The 25,299-nt window shown below is 36.2% G+C and overlaps 1 protein-coding gene across 1 annotated transcript in view; it reads right to left on the bottom strand.

Moving 5' to 3' along the window:
- Positions 1–3,061: 3,061 nt before the first annotated feature.
- LOC309977715 (disintegrin and metalloproteinase domain-containing protein 5-like) overlaps positions 3,062–25,299 on the bottom strand; it is a 130,139-nt gene continuing 107,901 nt past the window's right edge. Inside the window, exons 19-21 of the mRNA XM_082864005.1 lie at positions 10,476–10,635; positions 9,175–9,225; positions 3,062–3,089 (exon numbers count right to left, since the gene is read on the bottom strand). Of these exons, the coding sequence (XP_082720131.1) occupies positions 3,077–3,089; positions 9,175–9,225; positions 10,476–10,635 (224 nt within the window). The 3' untranslated portion in view covers positions 3,062–3,076. The remainder of the gene's footprint in view (positions 3,090–9,174; positions 9,226–10,475; positions 10,636–25,299) is intronic.

Here is a 25,299-nt window from a genome sequence, read left to right as displayed (position 1 = left end):
GTCTATGTTTTGGCCAACCAACCGAACTGTTAGAGCACTTTTAACTCCTAAGCTGCAGCATTAAATGCAGAATCTCTTCTTAGTGAGCCTATGTCAATACATTTGGCTTGATGCAAGTTTATGTTCCTTCCACTGTTATCCCACACCCTTAATATCCCTTCCCACAGAGCTTCTCTCGATGTCTGCTTATATAAATCAGAGAACTCAATTAGTTCTTTTGGAGTGTAGTTCACCTCACCTTCAGGAATCTGCTTAGACTGAGTCTAGTTATAAGTCTAGAAGCAAAGATGGATGGTGGGGGTCAGTCCTGAGGAGAATCAGCAGTGTCTTGAGTCCAAGACCATTTCCTCAAGGTTAATTCCCTCAAATTGAGGTGGAAAGGCTGAAACCACTGTGGGTGGAGACAGCACAGTGGGTGAGAAGGTCAATTCCACTGGAGTTGGGGAGAATACTTTTGCTGAGGCTGGGAGGCCTCTTCCACAATGAGGACTCATCAGGATTTAGGGGCTCAGTGTCCCTGGCTTCAACAGCATATTCCAACACATCTCCATCCCACCTTATAGGGTCTCATTCTTTCCCAATGAATGCCCTCACTTTGACAACAGACACCCTGTGAGGCCAGGAGGTCAACTTGCATTATAAATCAGCCAGGACGAAGTTCTCCATTTAATTTTCAGCAATTTCAGCCCTGGGGCTATAGGAGATAAGTCCTTTCTCCAGGGCACACCTGGAAGCCTTTAGGTCATTTACGCAACACTTGACCTGGGAATTCAGGTCTCTGAACTTATCTTTTCCTTTCCCTATGTTGTCCAGCAACATTAGGAGAAATCAACCAATGTCATTATATTCCTTCATTTTCCAAAAATGTTCAAAAATATCATATAGAGTCACGTGGCTCCTTTCTTCCTATAAGTGGTTGATTAGAAGTATCCAAAGCAGATATTTTGCATATCTCTGTAAACAGCAACTTTTTTCTTTTAGCCTTTATTGAATTTCTTACAATATTGCTTCTGTTTTGGATTTTTGGCCACGAGGCATGTGGGATCTTAGCTCCCTGACCAGGGACTGAATGCACACCCCTTCATTGGAAGACAAAGTCTTAACCACTGGACCACCAGGGAAGTTCCTGAGTCAACAGCATCTTAAAACTTAATCAGATTACAAAGCCAGTTCCAGGAATCCCAAAACCAATTCAGAAAACTCATCCTTTAAGTCCCCAAATCTGTATCAGTCAGGGTTCTCCAGAGAAACAGAACAGGAGATTATATATATAGAGGTGGGGGGGGGGAGAGAGAGAGAGAGAGAGAGAGACATGAGATTATAGAAATTGGCTCATGTGGTTATGGAGGCCAAGAAATCCCATGATCTGCCATCTACAAACTGGAGAACCAGGAAAGCTGATGATGAATTCCGCCCAAGTCTGAAAGTCTAGAATGGGAATGGGGGTAGTGACAGTATAAGTCCCAGTCTGAAAAGCAGGAGTGCCAGTGTCTGAAAGCAGGAGAAAATAGAAGTCTCAAATCAAGCACAGAGCAAATTCACTCTTCCTCTGTCCTTTTATTCTATTCAGGAGCTCAATGGATTAGATGCTGCCCACCAGCATCTTTGAGAGTGGTCTTTACTCAGTCTTCTGACTCAGATGCTAACCTCTTCCAGAGACTCCCTCACAGAAACGTTCAGAAATAATGTTTTAATCAGCTATCTGGGCATCCCTTAGCCCAGTTAAGGTGACACATAAAATTAAAAGTCACAAAAATTATAATATTTTATAAATCTTAGTATAACTTCAGTACACAAAAGGAAATTATTATCAGAAAAAAATTAGAAAAATCAACAAATATGTGAGGGATTTGAAAAATATGATGAAAACACATGACCTACCTCATATAGAGAACAGTATACCCAACCTCTGCAAAATACACATTTTAAATATGTATAAAAGTTTTAATGATATATACCACATGCTTAGGTATAAAATAACTCTTTAACAAATTTCTCATGACTGAAATATTTCAGATTATGTTCTCTAACGAAAGTTAATTTAAGACAAATATATTATAAATATATAAAAATCCCCAAATATTTGATGTAATACTTTTCTAATTAATCCATGGATCAAAGAGGAAAATTCAATGAAAATTAAAATATTCTTTGGTACATACTATAAAAATACTAAAGTAAAATCCATGACATAGGTAGGTCTTGCTTAGCGGGAATCTAAGCCATCTGAAAACTGCTGACACAAATAATCAATAATGAATCTATAATAAGGAATAGAGGGGGAAAGGGGTGGGGTGGGAGGAATTGGGAGACTGGGACTGACACACATACATTGATACTATGTATAAAATAGACAACTGATGGGAACATACTGTATAGTACAGGGAATTCTACCTAATGCACTGTGGTAATCTAAATGGGAGGGAAGTCCAAAAGGGAGGGGATATCTGTATGCGTATGGCTCATTCATTTTGTTGTGCGGTGGAGGCTAACACAACATTGTAAAGCAACCATACTCCAGTAAAAAGTAATAATTAAAAAAAAAGGAATCTGAATACACTAAAGTGGGTACACAGCTTTCAAAGAGGAGAAGCAGTAACAAGAGAAACACTGGATTCAACTCCTAGCTGAGTAAATGCCACTGGGACAAGTCACAGGCTAGCTGAAGTTTAGAAGCTCTGCAAGGAAGGAGGAAGGTTAAGACTTCCGGGGGTGGGGAGGAGATTCAGGTCAACCTAAAGAGCAGAAAGGAAAAGGGATGCTCTCTACCCTGGGGTCATGAGGCACAACTGGCAGGCCCTCAGGGCTTTATGGGGTGAGGGACTTTGGCTGCTTTTACCTGATTCAGAGCCTTTTCTGGATTCAAGTTAGAGTAGATAGGTTGGAAGTTGGAACTGAAAATACAGAGAAAACACCAGACATAATTCAGGTGATTCAGGGGCAGATGATTTATTATTTCATAATTTAACCCTCAGCAGTGACAACAGAGGCGAGCGAGAAATATGTTTTTTCCTTCTTGGTTTAGGCCAGTTTCTGGTGATTTATTTGGTACCATCCTCTCTTCAGGCCAAGATTGTTAGAGACTGTTACTGTGAGGGAAAACAAGACAAAGCACACCACAAAATACCAGTTATTTATTATTTTTTTTGGAGCCCACATATTTCTAACACAAGAATTTATTTAAAAGGCATGGAAAACTGAAGAGAAAGGATGAAGAAAATAAAAATTGATTCCAGAAAAAAAAATCATCTGTTACCTTCAACTGCAAATATTCTTAGTCTTCTACTAGAGTGGCTTCCTAAAATATCCTAAGTGTTTATCTATTTTTGGTAACTAGGTCAATAAAGCAAAGTGCCTTTAAATTTCCATTCTAAGTATATAAACGGATTTTAGTTTAGAATAAAAACGAAAAATTGTGATGTTTCTAAGTACAATCACATTTTATAAAAGATAAAACACCAACATATACACCATATATACATCTATATATATTGAAATATTTTAAAATGATCATCCTAGGTGCTAAGATTAATGATGATAATTTTTTTATTCTTTTGACTATTTTTAAATGAACGTTTATTACTTGTACTGCTATAATAAGAAACAGAATGATTCACCTACTCACAAGCACGTGCAATTTATTGAATAAATCAAGAGAGGAGAGTCAAGGCAAGATTTGGGTATCCCAAGCTCTCTGGACTAAAAAGAATCTTATTGTCATTAAAATCGAAAATAATCCATCAGAATTATGAATGATGAAAACAGTTAAGCATAAAATAGAGTCAAATGTTTGTTGTAAACCTCAGCACAAAACTGAAAATGATAAAGTGTTTTTGGAACCAAGAAAATAATGTTTAAAAAACAGGAATTTATTAACATTAGGCTAGGTCTAAACTCCCAACTTACATAACAAAAAAAATCAGTGGAGCGAGAGAGATGGGAAAAGGTAAACGTACACTAAGCATCCCTCATACTAAAGGAAGTCTCAAAAATGCCTCTAATCCCTTACTTTTATATTACATATTTTTCTTTCTATTACATACTCATTTAAGAAACAGCTTATTACTAAGTGACACAGTGGAAAATAAAGAAAATTCAATACAATAGTGAAAAAGTAAAATTTAAGATAAACTAGAAAGCACATCACTCAAATGTACAAATGACTAAAAATAACTTATGAAGGTTACAACCTGACACAAATGGATTGGTGGTCATCATTACAATCAGGTAATTTGGCAGTAGATATCAAAAAGCAAGAGTGTAAATATTATATTTATGCTTTGATCAAGCTCTCTTCTAGGGATTTACCCTGAGGCTATAATTTATATAGCCTTTAGTTTATTATTTAGACTATTATAATTTATATAATAATATAAGGATGTTTATTACAGGGTGTTCATAATACAGAAAAACTGGAAGTAGTTTACATATTCATAATAATGGATTTTTTAAATGTTATTTTTCTTTTTTTTTTTTTTTGCGCGGTACGCGGGCCTCTCACTGTTGTGGCCTCTCCCGTTGCGGAGCACAGGCTCTGGACGCGCAGGCTCAGCGGCCATGGCTCACGAGCCCAGCCGCTCCGTGGCATGTGGGATCTTCCCAGACCAGGGCACGAACCCGTGTCCCCTGCATCGGCAGGTGGACTCTCAACCACTGCGCCACCAGGGAAGCCCTATGTTTATTCTTTAGAAAAAATTTTTAAGAATATATACATCTATATTGTTAATGGAACTTTTCTTTGGGTATTGTGATTATGAGAAATTTATCTTTAATTCATATACCTACCAAGGTATTTTAGATATTTTAATAAATACTTGATAATCATTAAAAATCAGAAAGATGCTTTCTGAAAATAAAAAGATCTAAATTTTAACTAATTGTTAGTTCTAAAGTTTACCTGGTTATCCCTACTTTCCTTTCATATGAATTTCAGAATCTTTTTCTCAATTTTTCCTACCCTTTTATATAAAAAATAGTGAATTTATGTTAAATATACAGAAGCTTACCTATATACAGATTATTGATATTTGAAAAGAAAAGAATAGGATTTAAAGTTAAAAGTATAAAAACAGAAGTAAAGACAAGCAGATTCAAATTAAATGGAAAAGGAAAAAAATATTTTAGGTAATTAGACTCAAAATTTATGGAAAATCTCCTTTGCAAAATTCTAGGAAATAAAAGTTTAGTTATAATATAAAGTAAATATAAAATGTAAGCATGATAGTTTTAAAAATGAAAATTGTAAACAACTGAAACCTGATAACTTTAGAAGATGCTAAACTGCTGAACTGTAATAAAAGTATTAAAGTGATAAAATATATGCTCCTGCCTGCAGTGTGTGAGAGTCCTTGTTGCTTGATATTCTAACCAACACTTGAGGTTGCCTGTTCTTTTAATTTTAGCCACTCTTATAGGTGTGTAGGGGACACTCGTTTTTATTTTAATTTGTCTCTTTCTGATGATTAGTGATGTTGAGCAATTTTTCATGTTTTGAGCTCCTTTGATATCATCTTTTGTGAAGCGTCTTTTCAAATATTTTGCCTATTAGGCTTTCCCGTGTTTTGTTACTGGTTTACAGGGATTCTGTATATATTCTGAGTATGAGTTCTTTATTGGAAATATGTATTACAGACATCTTCTCCCACATTGTGGCTTCCCTTTTCCCTTTCATAAGGGTGTCTTTTGTGAAGCAAAACTTCCTCAAGGTTTAAAAATTTTATTCTACTGTGCTTAAGAACACTTAAATGAGATCTACTCTCTTAACAAAAATTTAAGCATACATTTTTAACAATAGGGACAACGTTGTACAGCAGATCTCTAGATTTTGCACAATTGAGACTTCATTCTCATTGATTAGCAACATCCCACTTTACTGTCATCCCAGCCTGAAGCAACAACCATTCTACTCTCAGTTCTACGAGCTTCACTATTTGAGATAGCTTAAGTGGAATCATGCAGTTATTTGTCCTTCTGTGACTGGCTTATTTCACTCAGCATAATGTCCTCAAGGTTCATCTATGTTGTCATAAATGCAGGATTTCCTTCTTTTTAATGGCTGAACAACATTCCATTATATGTATATACCACATTTTCTTTATCCATTCATCCAATGATGGACATTTAGCTTGTATTCACATCTTGGCTATTGTAAGTGGTGCTGCAATGAACACGAAAATGCTAATACTGCTTTGAGATCCTGATTTCAATTCTTCCGGAAAAATATCCAGAAGTAGGATTGCTGGGTCATACAGTAGTTCTATTTTTAATTTTTTGAGGAATCTCCAACAGTTTTGCACAGTGGCCACAATATCTTGCATTCCCATCAACATTGTACAATGATTCCAATTTCTCCACATCCTTGCCAACACTTGTTGACTTTTGTGGGTTTTTTTTTTTATAATAGCCATTCTAACAGGTGATACCTCATATGGTTTTGATTTGAATTTCCCTGAGGATTAGTGATCTGAGCTATCTTTTCCTATATCTGTTGGCCCTAAGTATGGTGTTTTGGGAGAAGCATCTATTCAAGTCTTTGGCCCATTTTAAAAGCAGGTTTTATTTTCTTTTTTGTATCAATGGTAGGAGTACCTTATGTGTTTTGGTTATTAACCCTTTTTCTGATACATGGTTTAAAAATATTTTATCCCATTCCATAGGTTGCTCTTTCACTCTATTAAATGTTTCCCTTGCTGTGCGGAAGCCTTTTTAGTTTGATGGAGCCCCACTTGTCTGTTTTTTGCTTTTGTTGCCTGTACTTTTGATATCAACCCAAAAATTCATTGTGAAGACCAATGATATGAAGTTTTCCCCCTATGTTTTCTTCTAGGAGTTTTACACTTTGGGGTCACTTTTAATCCACTTTGAGTTGATTTTTGTGTATGATGTAAGGGTTCAATTTCATTCTTTTGCATGTGGCTATCCAGTTTTCCCACCAACATGTCCCACTGCATATTCTTAGTACCCTTTCAAAGGTCATTTGACCATCTATGTGGGGATTGAATCCTGGGCTCTCTATTCTGTTCCATTGGTCTTTATCTGTCTTTATAACAGTACCATACTGTTTTGATTACAGTAGATTTGCAATATATTTTAAAATCAGGATGTATGATGCGTCCAGCTTTGTTCTTTCTCAAAATGTTTTGGCTATTGAGGGTCCTTTGTGGTTCCACATAAATTTTAGAATTTTTTTAATATCTCTGTGAAAAATGCCACTGGAATTTTGAGAGGGGTTTCATTGAATTTGTAGATACCTTTGAGTGGTATGGATATTTTAACAATATTAATTGTTTCAGCCCATGAACACAGGATGTCTTTCCATTTCTTTCACTGCTTTCTTGTAGTTATCAGTACACAAGTCTTTCACATTCTTAGTTAAGTTTATTTGTAAGTATTTTATTTTTTGATCCAATTATCTATGGGATTGTTTTCTGAACTTCATTTTAAGATAGCTTATTTTTAGTATATAGAAATGTAACTGATTATTGTACAATGATCTTGGAGCCAGCAGCTTTATTAATCTTGTTTATTAGTTCTAATAATTTTTTGTGGAATCTTTAGGGTTTTTTATGTGTAAGAACATGACATCTGAAAACAAAAACAACTTCACTTCTTCCTTTCTGATGTAGATGTCTTTTGTCACCTAATTGCTCTGGCTAATACTTCCAGTACTAGGTTGAATACATATGGTGCCAGTGGGCATTCTTACCTTGTCCCTGATGTTAGAGGAAATGCTTCAACGTTTTCAGTTTGACTATGATATTAGCTGTTAGCTTCTCATATATGGCCTTTATCATGCTGTAAATTCCTTCTATTCTTAATTTGTGGAAAGAATATATCATAAGAACATTTTGAATTTTGTCAAACGTTTTTTCTGTATCTATTGAGACGATCTTGTCATTTTCATTCGTCATTTTGTTAATGTGGTGGGTGTATCACATTGACTGATTTTCATATGTCGAACCATCCTTGCACTCCCATGATGTCACTTTCTCATGGTGCATGATCCTTTTCATGTGCTGTTGAATTTGCTTTGCTAGTAGTTTGTTGAGAATTTTTGCATCTATATTCATCACAGATATTAGCTTGTAGTTTCCTTTTTCTGTAGTGTCCTTATCAATTTTGGTATCAGAGTAATGCTGGCCTCATAAAATGAGTGTTACCTCCTTTTCTACTTTTTGGAAGAATTTTAGAAATATTGGCTTTAATCCATCTTTAAATGTGTGGCAGAATTCACCAGTAAAGCCAATCTGTCCTGGGCTTTTCTTTGTTGGGAGGGTTTTAGTTACTGGTTCAATCTCCTTAACTAGTTTTTAATCTGCTCACTTTCTATTTCTTCATGATTTAATCTTGGCAGGTTGTATGTTTCCAGGAATGTATTCATTTCTTTTTGGTTCTTCAGTTTCTTAGCATACAAATATTCACAGTAATCTTTCATGAACTGTAAACTATAAAAAGATTATTTGTATAGTATCATTTGTAATGTCTCCCCTCTTATTTCTGGTTTTATTTATATTAGTCTTCTCTCTTTTTGTGTTAGATGGTCTAGCTAAAGGTTTCTTTCTTTTTTCAAAAAACATGCTTACTTTTGTTGATGTTTAAAATTGCTTTTTTCTTCTTCATTTTGTTCATATCTCCTCTGACCTTTACTATTTCCTTCCTTTCACTTACTTTGGGCTTAGTTTGTTCTTTTCTTCATTCCTTGATGTGTAAAGTTCGGTTGTTATTTGGGATCTTAAGACAGTAAAATGAATGAAAACGCCAAGGCTCTATCTTATTAGCAATAATTTTTTTCTGAGATAATATTATAACTATAAGCACATCTGACATTTTTATAATATCAGTCCTCTTATTATGTGGCAGTAAAATGTCATCAACATATAAGTGCTGCTTACCAAACCTCAAAAAAAAAAAAAAGAATCCTAAAACTTATGTGGTCATAAATGTTAGTGTGGGTGCACAAAAATCACTCCTTTGGTGTAGGTCAGGGAGGAGAGGTTGAGACATAATGAAATCAAGTTTTATTGTTTAGCATTATAAAATCACCTACAATGGGAACCACAAAGAATATTATTAACAAATGTTTTGGTTTCAAGCTAACAATTTTTAAGTGCTCCTTCAATAATGATCAAAAGGTATGATGCCAAATGGTTAATCAATCACTCCTTCTACACTCACCTTACACTGAGTGACAACTTGCTGTTACTGCTGCTTTCTTCCGACACAGACCTATAACATCGATAAAGTTTATTTTAAATAAGTGGGGGAATTTAAAAATGTTGAACAATTAAGTGACTATTTGAACAAAAAATGTTCTTCAAAGAAACAGAGTGATTCACTACATAAAATGTCTCCTTCCAGCAAAATAAAATAAAACTGGTACCATCTCAATATTAGAACAAATGCCATCAGCCACCTTGCTTTGTTGACAAAATCCTCACATCCTCATTTCACATTTACTCAGTTTTACAGATAGGCCCCCTGATTCTATGATATCACTAACTCCTCAGGCCAAATTAAACCAAAACCATAAAGTAGCAGTCAAAAATTTCAGTTAATTTTTCCATATATTTCTACAGATTTCTTTCATCCTCTCGTAACATACTCAGATCTTCTCTTCATATCACTTCTTGGAAGGTAAAACTAGAGGTAGATACCTCTCTGGAAGAATACAGTAAATTATGACTAAGGGGCTCAATACTGATGTTTAAATAGTTGTGTAACTGATTACAGATAATATGGTGATTTCATTTATTAATTTGGTGTACCCAAAAGTTTATGATACATTGGAAAGCTATTATCTCACATTTTGTAGAGTTATAGAGAATAATTTTAAGAACATAAAGATTAAATCCCTTGCTCAAGATATCATAGTTAGCAAGATATGTAAGATTTAGGAGTTGAAACCAGGTTTTCTGGGGCTAAATATAATTTTCTCCCCACTCCATGATGCTTCCTCCTGTCTCCTAACCTGATTAGTATGAATTACACATGTAATTTCTAGCTGAGAAATGACTGGACAAATCAGCAATAATCAGGAAAATAAATATTATGCAGGCAGGTTCATAGGTATTACATCTAGTTGAGTGGGGTGTTCTGATCAAGTTATTTACCACTGGTCTGAGGAGCTGTATCTTAAAATTTTATTTATTTATTTACTTTTTAAATGCAGTGCTATTTATTCTCATCAAGCTCATGGACAATTTGACTATTTAGACAGAATCAGTGGATTAAGAGGACGAATAAACCTCCACAATACCCTTGGCACCCATATCTCCTCCTCAAGTGATACTGGTGGTAAAATGAATGGTTTTAGTAATGAGTAAAACCAGAGAAAACATGAAAACACCAAGCTAGTTTGAAATGTATCCCTGGGACATACTCATATTGTTTTACCTACAGTTTTAGCCTATTCCTGATGAAACCTGACTACTTTTTGCTTGACTTATTTAATTTAATAAGAATTAAAATATATATACCTCTCACTTTCAGGTTCTCCTCTGTAGCATAGCTCCCTTATTTTACTCTGGTTTATTATAATAGCAATAATAATGATGAACACAGGTAGAGAAGTGTAGAAAATCAGTTGAAATCTGTGTTTTGGATGACTGAGAGATCTCTGCAGCAATAACTTTTTACCTAGAATGGAAAGCATCCATTTCAAATTATGTCAGAGATTTTATTAACCAAATCAAAAGGTGGAGGGGTATCATTACCAACAATATTCCCCAAAACTAAAAATTTCATTCACATAGACTGTGAATATAATAAAATCTGAAAACCTAAACTAATATATAAAATGGGCTGTTACTAGCGCTTTACTGATGTTTTTGAGTTTTCAAACTTCCACCCAATGGTGATTTCCTTGATTGAAGGTAGTAATGTTCTTTCATGGACCACATATTTAATACTTGCAAATATTTCTTCAATTCTGTTCTGATACAGGGTTTCCGAGGCTCAAACATGTATATCACAAAGAGTATTGGATTGTACCTGTATGTGAGAATTAAATCTGGGGTATCTGGCATTTAATTTCTCTTACATTACTACAATTTTTTTCCTAAAAATTAAAAATCAGTAGTCTCTAAACTTAAGTTCGTTAATCAAATATGCAGCAATAGGAAATTGTTAAAATGGCTCTAGAATTATTTTATAGAACGCATGGCTAAGCTTGGCTTTGACCCACTTCTGACTGACTAGTGCTAATATCTACATTTTCCTCATCTGGTCTTGTAGATTCTCAGCTGACATCTGCATTCACCTTTCCGGATTCATAACGTATCGAGTTCTGCTTTCTCCACAATTTGTTGGTATGCTTCCTTTTATTTGATATGAACTGTGACTCTATCACTTCGCCGCACTGGAGGAGCTGACGGTCAGAAGAGCAACTCCCCAGCTACAGTGTGGATGACCGCTGAGGCTCAAAATACTTCTCCTACTACTGTCCCAGCACTTCTCCCTTTTCCCCCATGTGTTTGTTTTAAGCAAGTTCAAGGTAGGAGCAACATTTTCTTTTTCAGTCAGCTTTGTGCATGCGCTTGGGGCTCCCAGTATCTTCGAGACAAAGATTACGTGATATTTGTAATTAGAAAACAAGTGAATCAGATGAAGAGATCAGCCTCTCTGGCCATATACTGCAGATTGATTCTCAGCTATGTGTATAGTCTTCCGGGTAATCAGTGATACCACATGGGTTATTTGAAAATGAATGTAATATATGCCCAGGTGGCCTTGGAAGTCTAAGTAGGAAAAACTGGTCTCACTTCTTTCGCCTATACTGTCTAGTTTTAACAAGCACTACTTATTTATACCAGCCAACAAAGAATATTTTCTACTAACTCTCCTCTCAGTTTGGTGACCTTCATTAAGTTAATTACTCGGAATCTCCATTTCCCATTGGTTAAACTAGTCCCCAATAATCTGCCTCAAGGCTTCTACCTCCTTCTAAAGATGCCTCAGGGAATCATCCAGTCATTTAACTATTGTTCATGGTTTTTCACCTCCTTCCTTTTATGACCCCAAAGTGTCTTAGCCTTTATGACTCAAGCGTTTAACTGTCATATCAAACTCCCCAAAACATAGATCTTACCCATACCAAACTTCATGGGTAAATATCAGGTATAGAAATAAAAGATTTTTCCCTGGAGGAGCCAGCATGCATCAGCGGCAGCTCCCAAAGCTTCCCTATCCTCCACCCTGTGCCACATTCAGATTGATTACAGAAAACACAGATGGAGAGCTTTGTGTAAAGTAGACACAAGTTTGCTCATAAATAGTCATTTCACTTTTGCACTGTTAGTTACACAGTTTACATGATTACCAAGTTTCTCCAGCCAGCTATTCCACCATAAGTCCAGGTTTACTTAGAATAATCTATATATACGGATAAGTATATCCTGCCAAAAACATTTTATAGAGAGGGACTCCTGTTATCTTTCTCTAGCAAACACCGTTCATATATGTAACAGTTAATTTTATGCATCCGTTTGACAGGGCCACGATGACCTCAGATATTTGGTCAAATATTATTCTGGGTGTTTCTATGGGGTGTTTTCAAATGAGATTAACATTCAAATCAGTAGACTGAGTAAAGCAGTAGCTTTCTTTAACGTGGGTGGGCCTCATCCTGGAGGCCTTAATAAAACAAAAACACTGACCCTCCAGTGGATATGGGAAGATCCTTCCTGCCTGAGGTACCCAAACTGAGACATCAGCTTTCCTGACCTTCAGGCCTGCTGCCCTTCACACAAAAATTGCACCATTGGCTCTCCTGGAGCTGCAGTTTACTGACTCACTCTGCACATCTTGGGATTTGTCAGCCTCCGTAATCACATGAGCCAATCAGTTCCTTCTAAAACATCTCTCTCTCTCTCTCTCTCTCTCTCTCTCTCCATACTATTGATCCTGTTTCTCTGGAGAATTTTGATTTTGGTACCAAGAAGCAGGGTGTTGTTATAATAAATACCTAAATATGTGGAAATGGCTTTGGGACTCGTAATGGGTAGTGGCTAGAGGAATTTTGAGGCACATTTTAGAAAACTCCTAGATTAATCTGAAGAGACTGTTGGTAGAAACATGGACGGTGAAAGCAACTCTGGTGAGGGCTCAGGGAGAAAAGAGGAGAGCAGAAGAGAAAGCCTACATCTTCTTAGAGAGTAAAAAGATAATCATGAACAGAATGGTGGTAGAAATATTTACATGAAAGTTGTTTCTGGTGAGATTTTAGACAGAAAAGGAAAATGATTAAGAAAAGGCAACTCCTGCTGTAAAGTGGCAAAAAACTTGGCTAAATTGTAACCTCGTGTTTTATGGAAGATAGAACTTGTGAGCCATGAAACTGGATAATAGCTGAGAAGATTTCTAAGTGAAATGTTGAAGATGTAGTCTGGGTACTCCTGACTGCTTATAGTAATATGTGAGAGAAGGAGATAAATTGAAGAAGTAAGCGTTACACAGGGAGGTACCAGAACTTAAAGATTTGGAGAATTCTCAGTCTATCCATATTGCAAAAAATGGGAAAACATGTTTTAGAGAGAACATACCAAAAGTGTGGATGGAAAAATCATCTGATAAAGAGACTGTGCATGTGAACCACCTCAGGAATAAGGATGAGATTACACCAGCAGAAACATTGCTGGGCCAAGCTCCCCCGCCCAGTGGTTGAGAGGGGCAGGGCCACTCCAAAGAGCAGTATGGATGGGGCCTCTATCCACAGCTGAAGGAGTAGGGTAGCCTCTACTGCAGGCTCTGGGGTTATGCTGCTACCCCAATGGGCCTGGAGGGCAGAAAATCAAACCTAAGAGGATTATCTTCCAACCTTAAAATCGAATTGAATTTGCCTTGCTAGGTTTTATTTGTATTTACTGGGATCTGTCACCCCTTTCTTCTTTCCAATTTCTCCCTTTAGGAACAAGAATGTCTATCCTATGCCTGTCTCACCTTTGTTTTTTGGAAGCACATAACTTGTCTGATTTCACACGTTCATAAATGGCGAAGAATTTTCCCTCAAGATGAATCATACCTCAAGTCTCACCCATTCCTGATGTAGATGATATTTAGAAGAGATGTTGTATTTGGAATTTATACTGAAACGGGTTAAGACTTTTGGAGCTACTGAGATGGGGTGGACATATTCTGCATAAAAGGAGGACATGAATTTGGGGAGCCATACGATGGAATGTTATGGACTGAATAGTGTTCCCCCAAATTCATATGCTGATTTGAATCCCTAAACCCCAGTGTGATGGTATTTGGAGATGAGGCCTTTGGGAGGTAATTAGGGTTGAGATCATAAGGGTGGGGTCCTAATCTGATGGAACTGATGTTCTTATAAGAGGAGGAGGAGACACCAGAGAGCTTTCTCTCTCCACACACACAGAGGACTCAGCAAGAAGGCAGCCATATGCAAGCCAGGAAGAGAGCTCTCACCAGAAACCGAATTTGCCAGCACCTCGATCATGGGTTCCCAGCCTCCACAGCTGCGAGAGAATAAATTTCTATTGTTTAAGACACCCAGTCTGTAGCATTTTGTTATGGCAACCAAGCAGACTAATAGTGTATTTTCATGAAAGAATGGATGAGGTCATTTATTCCCTAGGCCATCCATTGAAGGGAGAACTAGCTGTGGAACACCAAACAAGTGATTACCAGTGGACAGTGGGAAGGGGGGAGGGGAAAGGGATTAAAAGGTATAAACTTCTATGTAGAAAATAAGCTACAAGGTTATATTTGTGCAGCACAGGGAATAGAGCCAATATCCTAATAACATTAAATGGACTATAATCTATAAAAACTTTGAATCACTATGCTGTAAACGTGAAACTAATACATTGTAAATTGACTGTACTTCAAAAAAAACACTTTCCTTCCTAGCGATATTCATTACCTAATAGTCTAGAGAACTTCAGACTAGAAGACAAGATGGTTTAGTATTAGAAAATCTTCAAAGGCAATATAAGACAATATAATCAGTTCAATAGATGCCTTACACATATCTAATAAAGCCCAAAATACATTCCTGATTTTAAATAAAATTGGGAGAGATAAATATTTTCTCAACAAGATAAATATTGAATCAAAAGGAGCAGCCTTTTCATGAGACAATATTAGAAGTATTCCTAAGAAGTAATGATAGCCTCTTTCATGATGATTTCCTGTTATTCTGAATGGATTACCCAATACAATTATGAAATGAGAGAGAGATAAGGTGAAATTAACTGAAGAAGAGGAAAGAAAGGAAAATTATTATTAAAAAGGTGTGGCAAAATTATTAACTTCAGTTCATATCATTTAAAAAATATCAACCCCCTAAAAAAATCAACTAAAAGCCTTTTGAAAATGATGATAGTCCATTTATAAAATGTACACACAAAAAATCAGGTTTCCTATAATAAAAAGTAGCAATTTAAAATACAACAGATCGGGCTTCCCTGGTGGCGCAGTGGTTGAGAGTCCGTCTGCCAATGCAGGGGACACGGGTTCGTGCCCCGGTCCGGGAAGATCCCATATGCCACGGAGTGGCTGGGCCCGTGATCCATGTGCTCCGCAATGGAGAGGCCCGCGTACCGCAAAAAAAAAAAAAAAAAAAAAAAAAAAAGATAATAAAATACAACAGATCTTCCGATAACAACGTTCAACAAAATGATGATATTCTTAAAAATTAAACTGGCAATTTTTGATCCATAGATCCTGATATACCCATAGAGAGATCAAAACCACAATGAGTTATCACTTTACACTCATTAGGTTGGTTACTATAAAAAGAAAAGTTGGTGAGGATATGGAGAAATTAGAAAACTCATTGATGAGAATGTAAAATGATTCAGCCTCTATGAAAAAGAGTTTGGTGGTTCCTCAGAAAGTTAAATATAGGATTACTATATTATCCAGCAATTCCACATTTAGGTATATACTCAAAGTATTGAAAGCATGGACTCAAACAGATATTTGTACACCCACATTCACAGCATCATTATCCACAATAGTCAAAATGCGGAAGTAAGCCAGGTATCCATCAACAGATCAATGGATAAACCAAATGTGATATATACATGCAACCGAATATTATATGGTCTTAAAATCGAACGAAATTTTGACATGCTACAACATGGGTGAACTTTGAAGACATTATGTTAAATGAAACAAACCATAAATAAAAGGACAAATAATGTATAATTCCACTTCTATAAGGTATGTGAAAGTGGTCAAATTCATAGAAACAGAAAGTAGAATGGTGGCCTCCAGGGGTTGAGGAAGAGAGGAATGGGGGATTATCGTTTAATGAATATAGAGTTCCAGTTCTGCAAGATGAAAGAGTTCTGGAGATGGATGGTGGGTTTACAACAGTGTACACCAATATATTTAATGTCACTGATTCATACATTTAATAATGGTTAAAATGGTAAATTTTATGTTATGCATGTTTAACAATTAAACATATACATATAAAAATGTATGTGTGTTAGAAAAGGTCAAAAATATCACTAGAAGTGATTGTCAAGGGTAATGAAAGAAAAATATGCAGAATAATTATAAATTTCCTACAACCATAAGATAATTGGGAAGCCTCATGAAATTAAAGAAATGCGAGTGGAAATTTTTTTACTGTTGGCTTGTCATAGATTTAAAAGGTTGATAATAACACCTGAAAAATCAATAATAATATATAATATTAGTAGTGGTTAACTTCTGGGGTTAAGATTATATAAAAATTCTTAAAAGAAAAATTATAATATAAGATTAAACTTGATGTATAAATTTTATATACCAAGTAGACAAGTTAACAAAAATATATGAGGATTTAGATTCTAGAATATGCAAACAAGTAAGTCATACACACAACCACATATATATTTAATTATGTACATATGTTATATCTTTGTATGTAATGCTGTAAAAACAGATTACACATTCTTTGAAAATATCCATGAAATATTAACAAAAGACAATAAGATACTGGTTACAAATAAGGCCAGGATAAATTCCATAATTTGAGGTTTTTCCAGGCCATATACTGTTAACATAAGTCAGTGATATTCAAAATAAATAAAATGAGGATATAAAGCAAACTTGGATTCCTTGGGATCACCTTGCCTCTCAAACTCTTTATGCCCCCAAATGCATTCAGCATCACAAGGGCGTCTCCCACATGGAGTCCAGGCCCATCAGCAGCCCAGGGTTTCCTTGACTGGGTACAGGGCCCCAAGGAGATAATTTGGGCACAGAACAGGCAGTCAGCTGGCATACCAGCCCAGGGCTTTCGGGGTAGACCTACAGGCCCCAGAATAGAGGAGATGAATACAGCCTACGGCAGCTGACTAAAAGAAACTAGTTGTATTGGAAGGTTTCCTCTGAGCCCAGGCTCAGGTGCAACCACAGTACTGCCATTTGGACCTAAAGTGGCCTAGGGTAACTAACCATGACTGTTGGCCTGGCACTGTTCCAAGTGTTGTCAGGAAAGCCTTATATACCGGGGCATCCATTAACAGGATGGGAAATTTTCTGATTTTTAGAAACTGGCTTGGAAGTTTGGAAGCACAAAACAAAATTCATACAGAAGCTTAAAAAAAATACCCAGGAACTAAAAGCAACATTGTTTTGGTGTCAAGTGAATATAGCATAGATTATCTGCAGTTGCTGTTGCTGTTTTTAACTCTGACTACTGATGTTCACTCTGAGTGATGTGACTTAAGTGTGCAACCTAAGGGTATTGAAATCATTAATGTGAACAGTACATCTTTGACTTAGTCTGTGGATTAACTGTTGTGCCTTGTGTCAAGATAGCACTAATTTTTCATATTGTCAATATTGTGATCTTTTCTAAGAGCTCAGATAATAAAAATCAGAATGACGACAATACGAACACCAGCATGACCCAGACATCACTGAACAAGAAGGCTAAATGACTGCTCCTAGTGACAGATGGAAGAACGTATACAACTAGATTAGATATGTAAGTAACCAAAACATAGCATATTGTACAACATGCCAAAAATAATTTGGACCTAGAAATAAACCATGCATATATGGTCAATTAACATATAACAAAGGAGCCAAAAATATACAATCTAGAAAGGATAGTCTCTTCAATAAATTGTGTTGGGAAAACTGAACAGCTACATGTAAAAGGGTGAAACTGGACCACTATCTTACACAACACATAAAAATTAACTCAAAATGGATTAAAGAGTTGAATGTAAGACCTGAAACCATAAAACTCCTAGAAGAAAATATAGGCAGTAAACTCCTTGACTTTAATCTTGGTGATGATTTTTTGAATCTGACACCAAAAGCAAAGGCAACTAAAGCAAAAATCAACAAGTAGCAAAACATCAAATGTAAAAGCTATTTCACAGCAAAGGAAACTAGCAACAAAATGAAAAGACAACCTAGTGAATGGGAAAATATATTTGCAAATCATACATCTGATAAGGGGTTAATATCCAAAATATACAAAGATGTCATACAACTTAAGAGCAAAACAAAAAACAATCCAATTAAAAAGTGGGCAGAAGATTTGAATAGACATTTTTCCAAAGAAGACATCCAAATAGCCAACAGGTATATGATAAGATGCTCAACGTCACAAATCATTGGGAAAATTCAAATCAAAACCACAATGAGATATTACCTCACACCTGTCAGAATGGCTATTCTCAAAAAGATAAGAAATAACAAGTGTTGGTGAGGATGTAGAGAAAAGGAAACCCTCATGCAGTGTTGGTTGGAATGTAAATTGGGTTAGCCACTATGGAATACAGCATGCATGTTCCTCAAAAAATTTAAGAATATAACTACCATATGATCCAGCAATTCGACTTCTGGGTATATACCCAAAGGAAATGAAAACACTAACTTAAAAAGATACGTGTACCTCCATGGTCATTGCAGCAGTATTTACAGCAGCCAAGATATGGAAACAATCATCCATCATCCTGACCAAAAATGTGATATATGTATATATATATAAAATGAAATATTATTCAGCCATAAAAAAGAATAAAATCTTGGCATTTGCAAGAACATGGATGAGCCTCAAGGCTCATATATTTCATTATGCTAAATGAAATAAGTCAGACAGAGAAAAACAAATACCATATGATCTTACTTACATGTAGAATCTAAAAAACAAAACAAAACAAAAAACAAGCTCATAGATACAGAGAACAGATTGGTGGTTGCCACACATTGGGGTGGGGGATGAGCAAATTGGCTGAAGGGGGTCAAAAGGTACAAACTTCCACTTACAAAATAAATACATCATGAGGATTTAATGTACATCATGGTGACTGTAGTAAATAATACAGTATTTTACAGTTTGTTTCTTATAGTTGATTTCTAATCTCATAGCACTGTGGTCAAAAAAGATGCTTGATATGATTTAAATTTTCTTAAATTTACTGAGGCTTACTTTGTGGCCCAAGATGTGATCTATCCTGGGAATACTCCATGTGCACATGAAAACAGTGTGTATTCTGCTGTTTTCAGATAGAATGATATATAGATATCAATTAAGTCCATAGGATCTAATGTATCATTTAAGGCCTGTATTTCCTTATTGATTTTCTGTCGGGATGATCTGTTCATTGGTGTAAGTGGGGTGTTAATGTCCCCCACTATTATTGTGTTACTATCAATTTCTCCTCTTATATCTGTTAACATTTGTCTTATATATTGAGATGTTCCTGTGTTGGGTGCATATATATTTACAATTGTTATGTCTTCTTAGATTTATCCCTTGATCATTGTGTACTGTCCTTCTTTGTCTCTTATAACAGTCTTTATTATAAAGTCTATTTTGTCTGATATGAGTATTGCCACTCCAGCTTTTTTTTGATTTCCATTTTCATGGAATAACTTTTTCCATCTCCTCACTTCCATCTGTATGTGTCTTTAGATCTGAAGTGGGTCTCTTGTAGACTGCATATATATAGGTCTTGTTTTTCTATCCAATCAGCCAGTCTCTGTCTTTTGGTTGGAGGATTTAATCCATTTACATTTAAGGTAATTATCAATATATATGTTTTTATTGCCATTTTCTTAATTGTTTTGGGGTTTTTTGGTCTTTTTCTTCCCTTCCTCTTTTGTTCTCTTCTCTTGTGATTTGATAACTAACTTTACTGTTGTGTTTGGATCCCTTATTCTTTTTGTGCGTGTATCTACTGTAGATCTTCAGTTTAGGGTTGCCATGAGGTTTTGATATAGCAGTGTATATATAAACAAGATTGTTCTAAGTTGCCAGTCTTTTAATTTCAAATGCATTCCCAATATCCTGCATTTGTACTATCTTCTCACAATTGCCGGTTTTGATATATTTGTGTGCAGATTATTTCCTACCTTTACTATATATTTGCCTTTACTGGTGAGCTTTTCCATTCATATATTTCTTGTTTCTTGTTGTGGCCTTTTCTTTTCCACCTAGAAAATTCCTTTAGCATTTATTGCAAAGCTGGTCTGGTAGTGCTGAATTCTCTTAGCTTTGGCTTGTCTGTAAAGCTTTTGATTTCTCTGTCAAATCTGAATGAGAGCCCTGCTGGGTGGAGTATTCTTGGTTGCAGGTTCTTCCCTTTCACTTTAAATATATCATGCCACTCCTTTCTGGCCTGTAGAGTTTCTGCTGAAAAATCAGCTGATAACCTTATGCAAATTCCCTTGCATTTTATTTGTTGCTTTTCCCTTGTTGCTTTTTATATTTCCTCTGTCTTTTATTTTTATCAATTTGACTACTATGTGTCTCAGTATGTTTCTCCTTGGGTTCATCCTGCCTGAGAGTCTGCGCTTCCTGACTTGGGTGACTGTTTCCTTTCCCACGTTAGGGAATTTTTCAGCTATTATATCTTCAAATATTTTCTCAGGTCCTTTCTCTCTCTCTTCTCCTCTGGGACTGCTATAATGAGATGCATTTAATGTTGTCCCAGAGGTCTCTTAGGCTCTCCTCATTTCTTTTCATTCTTTTTTCTTTATTCTGTTCCCTGGCAGTGATTTCCACCATTCTGTCTTCCAGGTAACTTATCCATTCTTCTGCTACATTTATTCTGCTATTGATTCCTTCTAGTGTATTTTTCATTCCAGTTATTTTACTGTTCATCTCTGTTAGTCTGTTCTTTGGATTTTCTAGCTCATTGTTAACCATTTCTTGTATCTTCCCAGTCTGTGCCTCCATTCTTTTTCCAAGATTTTAGATCATATTTACTGTCATAACTCTGAATTCTTTTTTGAGTAGATTGCCTATCTCCACTTCACTTACTTGTTCTTCTGGGGTTTTATCTTGTTCCTTGCTCTGGGATATATTCCTCTGCCATCTCATTTTGTCTAACTTTCTGTGATTGTGGTTTCTGTTCCACAGGCTGCAGGGTTGTCATTCTTCTTGCTTCTGCTGTCTGCCCCCTGGTGGATGATGCTGGTCTAAGGGACTTGTGCCAGCTTCCTGATGGGAGGGCCTGGTTCCTGCCCACTGGTGGGTGGAACTGGGTCTTGTCCCTATGGTGGGCAGGGCCATGTCAAGGGGTGTGTTTAGTGGGAAGCTGTGGGCTCAGGAAGACTTTAGGCAACCTGTTCACTGATAGGTGGGGTTATGCTCCCATCCTGCTTGTTGTTTGGCACGAGGCATCCCAGCACTGGAGCCTATAGGCAGTTAGGTGGGGCCAGGTCTTGGTGAGAAAATGGCAGCCTCCAGCAGGGCTCATGCCAATGAGTATGCCCCAGAACTACTGCCACCAGTGTCTTTGTCCCTGCAGTGGGCCACAACCACCCCCAGCCTGCGCAGGAGACCCTCCAATACCAGCAGGTTGGTCTGGTCCAGGCTCTTATGAGGTCACTGCTTTTTCCCTGGGACCTGGTGCATACAAGACCTTGTGTATGCCCTCCAAGAGTGGAGGTTCTGTTTCCCCAAGTCCTGTGGAATTACTGTGATCAAACCCCGCTGACCTTCAGAGCCAGATGCTCAGAGGGCTCCTCCTACCAATGACAGACCCCTAGGCTGGGGAGCCTGACATGGGGCTCATAACTTTTACTCCTTTGGGAGAACCTCTGCGATATAATTATTTTCCAGTTTGTGGGTTGCCCACCCGATGGGTATGGGATTTGATTTTACCACTACTGTGCCCCTCCTACCATCTTGTTGTGGCTTTTCCTTTATATTTGGATGTAGGGTATCCTTTTTGGTAGGTTCCAGTATTTTTCTGTTGATGGTTGTTCAGCAGTTAGTTGTGATTCTGGTGTTTTTGTGAGAGAGGGTGAGGTAACTAACGTCTTTCTACCCAGCCATCTTTTCTCTGCCTCCTTTTTTTTCCCCTTTGTGCTTAGTCTTGTTTCACTCCCTCATAAGGTGTCGAGTGCAGAGGCTTTGCACCCAACACTTCAAACCAGAGTGCCCAGTGTGAAACGGCTGTGCCGACATCTCCGCTTAGTGTGCAGAAGCATTCAATAATACAGTGTTGCTTATTTAAAAGTTGCTAAGAGATTAGAACCTAAAAGTTCTCAACACAAGAAAAAAAAATTTGTAACTATGCATGGTGACAGCTGTTACCTAGACTCATTACAGTGATTATTCTCCAAGGTATACAATATCAAATCACTATGTTGTACACCTGAAACTAATGTAATGTTATACATCAGTTATATCTCAATTAAAAATATTTGGATTTGGGTATGGTGGAGAAGGAGCTGTGAAAGCTACATATGGAGATGGAATCTCAAATGTCTGCAGTGAGACAAGCAAGTATTTCTAAGTCAATCATATTTTTCTGTTTCCTAAATGAAAAAAACAAATTGTCTTCCCAAAAGATAGCAATGTTCAAATAAAAATAGCTACCACTGAATTAGTTTGGGTACACCACAAGAACAAAAATGTTTTATCTATTCATTCAGTTTCTTGATTGCTCTACAAAACTGAGTGAAATTACATTTCCAGATTCATAGATTGCAACTAAAATGCCCAACGGGAGAAAAAAGAGTTATTTTGATAACATCTGTTGACTCCTCACAGTGAAGTAATGATTCTGTCACATTTTACCAAGTGAATGTGGCAGCAAAATATTGCCCCCAGCTCTTAGGTAATTTGGTTTCCAGAACAGAGTTTCAAATAGGCTTCTGAATTTCTATGAAAATTTTAATAAAACCATATAAAACAAAAAGATTTTTGCTATCTTGCTCAAATACAAACTAGACTTTGCTCATCTATATGTGTAGTTAGCAGACAGGGCAAATGTAAATTTTTGCAAGTTCCGTTCAGTCTATAATTTTCTTAATGAAGAAAAGAAAAAGATCTCACTTGCCAAATGTCCTGTACACCTGGTACACAACACCAAAAGGAGTGTGATTTGTTTTCCTGTGATATAAAGGCTTTCATAATGAAAGTTTCAGTCAGTTTCAGTTTCCTCAAAACGCATAAGCACTTACCAAGAATTTTTTTTTTAACTTCACAAAATGGAAAGAAATTGCTTCCTTAAACAAGTGTAGAAGACGACTGTACTCCTTACTGACCATAAAAGATATGTTAAAATATTTAAGATGTAAAATCTTATTTTTAAAAGTTTGGACAAGAAGAATGTACTTCTCTAATTTTGAAATTCATAGAGGATGAGAATAGGAAAAAAAGTGTGTAGTGAAGCAGAAATTTATGTGCTATTTCTCCAAAACAATCTGATGACCTGTGAAGGGGCCATCAGGATTATAGAAAAGGATGCACTGACTGCACCTGGGTAGTTCTATGATTTGCACAGGTTGTGACAACTCATACAATGAAAAAATGACTCATATTTTTGGAAATAAGACTGCTTCAGAACTCAAAAAAATGTAACCAGAAATGGGTAAGCAAGTTAAGAAGGACCTTCTCAGTTCCTTTATTAAAACTGTAATTTATGTGGAATTCAACTTAGATTTCACTAATTAAGATTACTTCTGTGCTTTAAAGCATGCTCCCTGAGAAAGAGAGATTTAACACATGACATCCAATGTGCTTTGGAGTGTATAAATATGATGGGCCTTATAGACATGGACAGCCTATAAGATGAATTTAAATATGCAAAGGAGCTGATTGACAGAGAGGTGGCCTACTAGAATAAGCCTGTAGAAACAAAGAGAATGAGTTTTGAAGAGCTGCAAAATAATATTTCCAAGCCTGAAAACCTGCTGTATCTAGTAAAGAAGACCCAAGTATCCCATGCTCAAATGCTTTTGTCAAGATACTTAGCTTAATGCCACCATGATGGACTGACACCAGAATTCAGTAAATGTGGGTTTGTTAAAACAGAGCTTCAAGTCAAAATGAATTTTACATTTGATTCTATTCCATTTTGCTACTACTTAAAAGAAGAATGTCTTATAGGCTGCAAGCAGTTCAGAAAAGTATAATTGGAAAATGAAACCAAAAATCAAAAATATGTCTGACTGTATTATGGCACAGAAGGAAGCATGTCAATGCTATTTTCATTAAATATGAGCATATCTTTAATCATTCCTATCATATTTATATTCTTTCTCCTTTCTAAAAGTCCTATGTTTATGTATCTTAAGAATAAACAATAAGATAACCATGCAAAATTTAAATATCTAGTAAAGAATTTTTAAAAAGAGGTAAAATAAATTGCTGTATCAGAGGTTACATTATAAAATATTCTCATTATAAAGCATTGCTGTTTTTGCTCACATATTTTATTTTTTAATTGGTTGTTCTATAAACTACTATTGATCAGCACTGTTTACTAGTTCTATTGCTATTTCACTTAAATAATAGCAATTCATGTAACAAAAGTACACAGTACAGAATAATATGCAATTTCAAATAAATGCCTATTCTTTCAACATATTTATGTGAAAATAATAATATACGTGTAGTTGTATATGTTAAATGATTATGTTTATTTTTTGGTCTGATACACAGTCTGATACAGCTGTGTTTTAGCTGTCTGAAAAGTTACTCACCCTAGGTATGCCCCCCACTAATAGTCAAGCTACACATAAGTCTGCCCAGGAGTTCACCATTTAATTGCCCCAAAAGAAAAAGGGTTTGTAAAGGTAGACAGACCTCCTCTTCTCCCAGGTTAGTTTAGGTGGGCTCCAATAACCTTCTGGAACCAGGGACTATCCCCCACCTGTTCCCAGTCTCATCCAGGCCTGCTTGATCTCAAAATACTACTCAGGAACCCTAGAGGGGATATCCTAGAGGGAAATTTCTAAAGATGAGATTGTAGCCCCTAAAATGCAGGAGAAAGGAGTAGCCTTGAAAGATTCTGGTGGCATTAATATTACAATGACTACTAACATCATTTAAAACTAGGAATATATGAGACAATACAAAGTGAA

Source organism: Leucopleurus acutus (assembly GCF_964270905.1).
Source record: "Leucopleurus acutus genome assembly, chromosome: 21".
NCBI classification, from domain to species: Eukaryota; Metazoa; Chordata; class Mammalia; order Artiodactyla; family Delphinidae; genus Leucopleurus; species Leucopleurus acutus.
Note: the sequence above shows the minus strand (reverse complement) of the source record. Positions and strands in the feature narration are given on the sequence as shown.